Raw genomic sequence first — 9,897 nt, 5'->3', positions numbered from 1 at the left:
CTTGTTTGTCCGAAAGCTGCCGTTATAGGTGCATATCCACTCACAATGTAAATAGCTCATTATACACATAATAGGCTGTATGTGACGCCGACCCTAATTAAAACCTCGAGCCGCAATTAGTTTATCCTGATAGGCAGCCGACGTGAGTTAAGCATGCACTAGTTCGCTTCCGTGGGAAAACTCTTGTTTGTCCGCAAGGGGCCCTTAAATGAGCATGCCAACTCTTAATATAAATAGAGCATAATACGCTAAATAGTCTATATGTGACATCGACCCTTATTAAAACCCCGGGCCGAAATTAGAACAGTCCGAAAGGCAGCCGACGGGAGGTCAGCTTAAACAAGGTCGCTTCCGGTGTATAACTCTTGGTTGTCTTAAAGGGGCTCTTAAAGGTGCATGCAAACTCGTTGTGGAAATGGCTTGTCAATAGCCTGCTAAACAGGCTGTATATTTTATCCTATTTAAATTTTGCTAAAAATGCAAAATAGGTTGAGCATTTAGTATGATGCTATTTAGCCTGAAAAGTCTGATATGCTTCTTATAAGGCTAAATAATTATGTTTCGACCTATTTAATTAACTCGCTAGGTAGACTGAATAGGCTGCTCAATAGGCTTAAAGTGAATAATAGGATGTTTGTCTCCACCTATTTTATAAGAGTTCTTTAAAGCTAAATAGACTGAATAGGTTTTCTAAATAGTCAAATATGAGGTATGTTTCAACCTATTTCATAAATTGTTAAATAGACTAAATTAGCAGGAAAGGCTGCTTAATAGGCTTAAGAGGCTAAAAAGAATGTATGTTTAAATACATATACTTAACTTGCAATATTGGCTTTATAGGCGGAACATACTGCTAAAGATGCTAATAAGAACGTATTTTTCAGCATATGTACCAAACTTGCTAAATAGGCTAAATAGGCTGAACAGGCTGCTTAATATGCTAAATATGCTTAGTATGATGCATTTTCCAACCAATATACTGAGCTTGTTAAATAGGCTATATAGGCTGAAAACGCCCCTAAATTGGCTATATAGACTAAATAGGATGCATGTTTCAACCTATGTACTAGACTTGTTAAATAGGCAAATAGGCTGAAAATGGTGTTAAATAGACTAAAAAGGCTAAATAGGATTCATGTTTTAACCTATGTACTAAACTTGTAGGCTAAATAGGCTGAATAGGGTGCCAAATAAGCTAAATAGGCTCATTATGATGCATGTGTCAACCTTTGTACTTAACTTGCTAAATAGGCTAAATATGCTGAAAAGGGCACTAAATAGGCTAAATAGGATGCATGTTCCAACCTACCGGTATGTACTTAACTTGTTAAATAGGCTAAATAGGCTGAAAAGGATGCCAAATCAGCTAAATAGGCTCAATATGGTGCATGTGTCAACCTTTTTTTGCACTTAACTTGCTAAATAGGCTGTATAGGCTGAAAAAGGTACTAAATAGGCTAAATAGGATGCCTGTGTCAAGCTATGTACTAGTTTTGTTAAAAAGGCTAAATAGGCAGAAAATGGTGCTAAATAGGCTAAACAGGCTAAATAGGATGCATGTTTTAAACCTATGTAATAGACTTGTAAAAGGGCTAAATAGGAAGAAAAGGCTGCTAAATATGCTAAAAAGCCTAAATAGGATGCATGTGTTAACCTGTGACTAAACTTGTTAAATATGCTAAATAGGCAGAAAAGGTTGCTAAATAGGCTAAATAGGATGCATGTGTCATCCTATGTACTGAACTTGTTAAATAGGCTAAAATGGCTGAAAAGGGTGTTAAATAGGCTATGAAGGCTAAATAGGATGCATGGTTCAATCCATGTTCTAAACTTGCTAAATAGGCTAAATAGGCTTGAGAGGGTGTTAAATAGGACAAATAGGCTAATTATGATGCATGTGTCAACCTATTTACTTAACTTGTTAAATAGGCTATATATGCTGAAAAAGGTGCTTAATAAACTAAATAGGCTAAATAGAATGAATGCTTTAACCTATGTACTAAACTTACTAAATAGGCTTAATTGGCTAAATAGGGTGCTAAATAGGCTAAATATGCTAAATAGGATGCATGTGTCAACCTATGTACTTAACTTGTTAAATAGGCTAAAAAGGCTGTAAAGGGTACTAATTGGGCTAAATAGGATGCATGTGTCAACCTATGTACATGTACTAAACTTGTTAACTAGGCTAAATAGGCTGAAAAGGGTCCTAAATAAGGTAAATAGGATGCATGTTTCAACCCATGTACTAAACTTGCTAAATATGCTGAAGAGGGTGCTAAATAGGCTAAATAGGATTCATGTGTCAACCTATGTACTTAACTTGTTAAATAGGCTAAATAGGCTGAACAGGGTGCTAAATAGGCTAAATAGGCTTAATATGATGTATGTTATAACATATGTACTAACCTTGCTAAATAGGCTAAATAGGGTGCATGTATCAACGCATGTACTTAACTTGTTAATTAGTCCAAATTGGCTGAAAAGGGTGTTAAATAGGCTAAAAAGGCTAAATAGGATGAAAGTTTTAACCTATGAACTAAACTTGATAAATAGGCTAAATAGGCTGACTTCACACACGTTTCAGCCCGATAGGCAGTCGACGGCTGGTCAGCGTGCACTAGGTCTCATCCGGGGGATAACTCTTGTTCGTCCGAAAGGGGCCCTTAAAGGGGCATGCCCACTCACAGGCAAAATGTCGCGTAATACGCTAAATAGGCTGCACCTGACTCCGATCCTAATTAAAAGTCCCGGCCGAAAGTAGTTTAGCCCGATAGGCAGTCGACGGCTGATCAGCGTGCACTAGGTCGCTTCCGGGGGATAACTCTTGTTCGTCCGAAAGGGGCCCTTAAAGGGGCATGCCCACTCACACGCAAAATGTCGCGTAATACGCTAAATAGGCTGCACCTGACTCCGATCCTAATGAAAAGTCCAGGCCTAAACTAGTTCAGCCCGATATGCAGTCGACGGCTGGTCAGCGTGCACTAGGTCGCTTCCGGGGGATAACTCTTGTTCGTCCGAAAGAGGCCCTTAAAGGGGCATGCCCACTCACAGGCAAAATGTCGCGTAATACGCTAAATAGGCTGCACCTGACTCCGATCCTAATTAAAAGTCCCGACCGAAACTAGTTCAGCCCGATAGGCAGTCGAGGGCTGGTCAGCGTGCACTAGGTCGCTTCCGGGGGATAACTCTTGTTCGTCCGAAAGGGACCCTTAAAGGGGCATGCCCACTCACAGGCAAAATGTCGCGTAATACGCTAAATAGGCTGCACCTGACTCCGATCCTAATTTAAGTTCCGGCCGAAACTAGTTCAGCCAGATAGGCAGTCGAGGGCTGGTCAGCGTGCACAAGGTCTCATCCGGGGGATAACTCTTGTTCGTCCGAAAGGGGCCCTAAAGGGGCATGCCCACTCACAGGCAAAATGTCGCGTAATACGCTAAATAGGCTGCACCTGGCTCCGATCCTAATTAAAAGTCCAGGCCGAAACTAGTTCAGCCCGATAGGCAGTCGACGGCTGGTCAGCGTGCACTAGGTCGCTTCCGGGAGATAACTCTTGTTCGTCCGAAAGGGGCCCTTAAAGGGGCATGCCTACTCACAGGCAAAATGTCGCGTAATACGCTAAATAGGCTGCACCTGACTCCGATCCTAATTAAAAGTCCCGGTCGAATCTATTTCAGCCCGATATGCAGTCGACGGCTGGTCAGCGTGCACTAGGTCGCTTCCGGGGGATAACTCTTGTTCGTCCGAAAGGAGCCCTTAAAGGGGCATGCCCGTTCACTGGGAAATGACGCATACGAGAAATAGCTGAATAGGCTGCATGCACGGGGCCGACCCTAATTTAAAGTCCCGGCCGAAACTAGTTCAGCCCGATAGGCCGTCGACGGCTGGTCAGCGTGCACTACGTCGCTTCCAGGGGATAAATAGGCTAAATAGGATGTGTATGTCTACGTATGTACTAAACTTGCTAAATAGGCTTAAAAGGCTGTTAAATAGGCTATATAGACTAAATAGGATGTATGTTTTGACCTATGTACTAAAATGTTTAAATAGGCTAAAAAGGCTGAAGAGGCTGTTAAATAGGCTAAATAGGCTAAATAGGATGTATATTTCAACCGATGTACTAAATAGGCTAAATAGAATGTATATTTCAACCGATGTACTAAATAGGCTAAATAGGATGTATATTTCAACCGATGTACTAAATAGGCTAAATGGGCTAAATAGGCTAACTTCACACACGTGGGATTTGTGTTGAACTCGGATGACCGCACGTGTTCAGGTTACTTACTATTGTTATACTAAAAAGTTCATTCGATGTTCACATGGTTGTGCACCTGTATTGAACAACAAAATACATTATGAATTGATTTGTGACAATATTGATACAGTTTTTGTTCAATATTAAAATGTTGATAAAGACACATTTAAGTTATAAGTAAAATGAAACATAAAATCTTTTACCATATTTCGTTCATAAACAAGAGGAAAATTTGCACTACGATTGATTTATTTTCAGTATCTGAACATATTTAATATGCGTTATGTAATTATATGTAGTGTATTAATGAACCAAATACTCCCCCAATTAAAAGTGGTAAAACCATAAGATTTTGACAATAATTATGATCATTGTGTAGATTTACTATGACTTATTTCATGTTCATGTTTTCAAAACCAAGAAGTAAGTAATTCGTATAATGGTATAGATGTCTCGTGTAAAGAGTAAACCTGCACGTATTTACATTTTGTAGAGGCCACAGGTTCTCTCCATCGTGCCCTTGTCTGGTCAAACGCCACCACAATTTGTGCAGCTGATATCCGAGGGTTACACGACGAACTTGAATATGTCCAGGCGAACAAAACATGCTTCCCCAATGTCGGATCGCAGATTAATTGGTTAACAATCGGTATGTCTTATTCGTTATGTTCGATGACAATAATTTCATCATGGGTTGTAGTTTGCTATACATTTGCTTTTTGTTATATGAAATAGTTACCGAAGTACAGCGTATACTATGTTTATGTCTCAACTCACATACACAGCAGTTGGAAGAAACTGCGTGAATATCTTGCCTTAGCTAAAAAAAATCATAGATGATAAAGGTTTATTTAAATAAATGTAATTAACTTGACCACTAACAGGGGTTTACATTTAACTTCTTTCACATATTTATATTTCTATTGTTGTTAAAGTGTCATTCTTTTCATACATCATACGTCAGTCTGTTGTTCCCAAATACGTGTATGATTTTTGCAAAATTTGAAAGACATAATAGTATGTATTACTGATTAAATAACTTTCAATTTATTGTAAGAGATGTATGTAGTATTTAGCATATAACGTGTTCTAAAAAAAAATAATGATGGACGTAACTTTCATTTTAATCTGCACATGTAGTTACTTTGGTATTTATGGGTACGTTTATGATAATTTGTGGGATACACAGCTTTTAAACGATATGAATTGAATTGTTTAAAATGTTTTCTGGGTCTAAGAATTCTAAGCCTTATTTTGATTAAACAATAAACTGATGATACGTGTACATACAAGTTATATATTGGATGTAATACAAAATCATACATCGATATTTGAGATTCACACCAAAGAAAGGCAATCTTTGCGGACGGCAGTGACATCTATTCGATGACATTGGACAGCGTTGGTACGAAACAACGAATCACTTCCGCAACAGAAACGGTCAATGGTATAGTTCTTAAATAGAAAATAACAACCGATATTTTAGAGCAGGTTTAGTTATTTTTTAAAACACAGTTCACGTACAGAAACAGGAATTATATAAACCGGATCCTTTGAGATATATACATCTGTATGCCTATACGTATTGCAATTCATGTTCATATTGTAGCGCGTCTGTGCGGGAAAATTAGTTTGACAAACGTTTAAATGTACACGATTTGCTGCTCTTCAATTAAATCCAGTTATTACCATAAAGGAAAATTCATGTCTGGTCGGAACGCAAATTAATCCATTTTAAGATAATACCGATAAACGTTGATACTTTGATTTTATATCTTTCTGATCCTTTATGTCGGTCTTAATTTTTGTTACTGTGTAGATTTTTGTAAACACATTTAAATCAGTCCAGTTTGTAATTATGCTTTTGACTTAAAAGTTTTAATTAAATTAATTATGCTACCATGTTAATAAAATTAAAAAGAAAATTTGCTTTTATTTGGTACAGCCTGTGCCATTTGATTTGGGAAAATTAGCGCGATAAACCGTGAAATTTGAAAAAAAAAGAGTGATAAACCATGAAATTAGGAAAAATTAAGCATTATAAATATGATTATAAGTAACAGAAACAATATTATTTTTAAATGCATGTTCAGGGGTTTTTCTAGCCATTCTGGGAAAAGGATTCTGGTCTAAATGGTATTTTTTATCAATAATTTGGGAATGATTTATCGTCAAAAAGGACTAAATTAAAGATATATATTTTGTAGGATGTTTTAAAAAATGAAGTTGAGATCTAGAGTTAAGAAATCATAATTAATTAATAAGTGACTTCTATCTAGAAAAAAATAATTTTAAACTGGGCCGTTTTGGGAAAATTTGGTCAGAGTCTTGGGAAAAAAAACATGGGATTTTGCGATTGGGAAGCAGCCGAAAATCGGCGGTAGTTTTGAGCAAAAAAAATCACTGGTGTGTGTGTAAATGAAGTTAATGGCTAAGTTTTACTTTATCAAACTTTCAGCCAAATATATGGGATTAACTTTTAGGATTAGATCTCTGAGTTTATGAATACATGTGTGTAACCAAATTTTATCAAGGTCTGGCTGTAGATTGGGGAGACCAAAACGTGTACTGGTGTCAAGGGCAATCAAATGCGACAGGAAAAATAAACGTATTTTCACATACTACAAGGAGCGTGTTCACGCTTATTTCTAGAGGATTAGACACTCCGAAGGCTCTGAACATTCTTCCATTATTAAGGTAAGACTATTACTAACCAAACCGCGTATGTCATATCAACATTTATACGTTAATTGTCTCATCTTTTTAAAAAAAAAATAGTCGGGCAAAACATTCAGAATGCATATTTTTAATATTGTAAACATGTTATTTTTCACGTATACATTGATACATGTATTATTGAACACTTATATTTGTAGCATCATGACATGGATCAACGGGAGACAAGGTGGCTATCAGATTAAGACGGCTCACCTACAGGGAACCGATGTTAAGACAATTGTTAGCTGGATGGCTTTGACCGACCCCAAAGACCTTACTGTAGATGCAGATACATACAGGTTTCTCTTCATTGTTATTTGATATTAAACTTCGGGTTTAAAAGACTGTCGATATTCATCAGGTTATATAGAAATCGCGCCATCACGTGGACACGCATGCCTTTAGGTCAGTCAGCATATCAAGATTTATGTCCAGAACACCCCTCCCTGAAAAACAAAATTGGTTCAGATGTTTACCTAACGATTAATTTAGTGAAACTTGATATCGAGAACAGGATGCAGGATCACGTGACTTTGTGGAGTTTCCCTTCTTAACTGTAATGCATGTAAACACAACGGTAAGTTGTGCTTTATTTCAAATAACTTTTTCATAAGAAATTTAACTAGTGCACACAATTCAGTTTTGTAATACTGCTTATGGCAATGTGAAATACAGGAGAATAACTTTATTTAATAAGCCCCGTGTTCTTGGACACAAATTCGATTTTTACAGAATCCAGTTTAACGGTTATGCAGCATGCAACGCGCAATTTTGCCACCGATTTAAGGCGTATTCTAGGATTTATTCTTAAATCTTAAGATATCGGCACAAACAGCAAGAAAAACTGCACTTAAAGGGGCCTTTTCACAGATTTTGGCATTTTTTAACTTATTCATTAAATGCTTTATATTGATAAATGTAAACATTGGATCGTAAAAGCTCCAGTAAAAAATCAAGAATAAAATTAAAAAAAGGAAAAGAACATTGCCCGGAGCAGGTTTCGAACCAGTGACCCCTGGAGTCCTGCCAGAGTCCTGAAGTAAAAACGCTTTAGCCTACTGAGCTATTCCGCCAAGTACACATACTTGTCGTATTTTATACGTTATATAAGTAATCTTCGTAGTTTCACAAAATTTAACGACAAAAACAGAACTCTCCAAATTATTCAATCGTTTCGCGTTGCAACGCTTTACAATTTTTAGGTTTTAAAATCGTCAAAAGATGCATATAATGGCTATATTAGACCATGGTAAATGTTCAGTATTACTGTTTCCTCACAAATATCATAACTAAAACGAAAATTTGCGAATCTGAAACAACTTTTTTCAATTTTGTCAATTTACCAAAGCGTGAAAAGATCCCTTTAAGAAATTTGCAAATGTATTTTAATAACTTGAGATATTTGCAAAAATAAAGTTTTTAACGGTGCATGTACATTCATTCCAGCCCGTGTGTAAACCCATTAAAACCCGTTGATCCTGCACCCTGAATAATCAGTGTCATATTATAAAATATGCATCAATAAAGCAACCATTGTCAATTTCAATTACATGATATGAGAATTTTGTTTGACAACAGTTTAATTTACTGATATGATAAGGTGCAGAAGTTGCTCGATATTTATTTATTATACGTAGAAATAAATCGTCAATAAATATATTGTTTTCAGATTGTATTTCATCGATGGCAGAAGTTTAAAATCAGTGGAGCTAGATGGATCTGGTCTAACAACGGTCGATATATCGTCGGATACGACTACATTGCCTTTGAAAATACATTCGTACAAGGTGAATTCGTTATGCTTAGTCATGTCAAATAAGTAATTGTTTTGATGCACAAAGTGGTTATATATCACAATGTTTATTCAATATGTAATACAATGGTATTGCACGGAAATATAAACAAATACATAAAAGCTTGTTTTCAAGGAAATTGTTTTGATATGTACAATAATTGTGCAATAATCTGAAAGAAAATGTTGTGAGCATGATGTCATCGTTTGAGCTTTGTCGTTGAATTGCAATATTAAGAGGGACATTCCAGAATCACCTCATTGTGGCAGACTCAGGTATCAAACTAGATGTCGTGTCATTGACAGATTCAGGCAGTGTCACACGCAGTCTTGACACTGTTAAAGCAGTTACTGATATAAGTGTTGTTGACATTACAGACCAGCCAGAACAAAACGGTAATCAATTTTTCAAATTATTTTCTATAGAATGTGTTTATAATCGATTAATGCTTATATCATATTAAATGTGTGTAAAATTCACTATATAGTTACTACTATAATTTGCAACATTCGTTATCACTAGAATAATTGTATTTTAAGTCACGACAGAATGTTCAAATGAAACGTGCGAAAATCTTATTTTAAGCGTTGATAACGTAACACAGTATACTATATGTAAAACTACCAAATAAGAAAAATCATAAACCGCGTTCAGCTGTGAGAAAAACATATGATTTATGTTTATAATTCATACATGTGTGTCTTTTGAAGGTCCATGTGATGTTAACAACGGAGGCTGTGAGCAAATTTGTATTCGACTTGGGCGAAACAGAATATGTCAATGTAGCTATGGATTCAGACTGGACGACAATACAGAAACATGTTCATCGGGTATTCATGCATTACATCTATACATTTATATTACTAGTATTGTATGACTTCTGTTGATGCAATACGATATATACTACCTTTGAAAAATAATCAAAATATTGTTAAGAAAATCATGGTGTTTAAATAATTCGTGACATTTATGTTTTTAAAAGGATTGCTATGTGGTTCTGATGTTTGGCAATCTAAATTATGGTCTATGTTAAGCAACAATGATATTTTATAGTTTATCGCGTGTAACTAAAAGTATTGTCCTAAGAGGGTTTAAATTTTACAAAGATAAAGACCAGCCTTAACAATG

General features: G+C 36.1%; 1 protein-coding gene across 1 annotated transcript in view; it reads left to right on the top strand.

The window, feature by feature from the left end:
• The first annotated feature begins 4,827 nt into the window (after positions 1 to 4,827).
• The window catches only part of LOC127844797 (low-density lipoprotein receptor-related protein 5-like), a 16,532-nt gene continuing 11,462 nt past the window's right edge, over positions 4,828 to 9,897 (top strand). The window contains exons 1-7 of the mRNA XM_052375295.1: positions 4,828 to 4,907; positions 5,595 to 5,705; positions 6,793 to 6,955; positions 7,135 to 7,275; positions 8,646 to 8,763; positions 9,020 to 9,164; positions 9,480 to 9,599. Of these exons, the coding sequence (XP_052231255.1) occupies positions 5,645 to 5,705; positions 6,793 to 6,955; positions 7,135 to 7,275; positions 8,646 to 8,763; positions 9,020 to 9,164; positions 9,480 to 9,599 (748 nt within the window). The 5' untranslated portion in view covers positions 4,828 to 4,907; positions 5,595 to 5,644. The remainder of the gene's footprint in view (positions 4,908 to 5,594; positions 5,706 to 6,792; positions 6,956 to 7,134; positions 7,276 to 8,645; positions 8,764 to 9,019; positions 9,165 to 9,479; positions 9,600 to 9,897) is intronic.

The sequence above is a fragment of the Dreissena polymorpha genome, chromosome 9 (assembly GCF_020536995.1).
Source record: "Dreissena polymorpha isolate Duluth1 chromosome 9, UMN_Dpol_1.0, whole genome shotgun sequence".
Taxonomy (NCBI): domain Eukaryota; kingdom Metazoa; phylum Mollusca; class Bivalvia; order Myida; family Dreissenidae; genus Dreissena; species Dreissena polymorpha.
The sequence above is the reverse complement of the archived record's forward strand: the minus strand, read 5'-3'. Positions and strand labels throughout refer to the sequence as shown.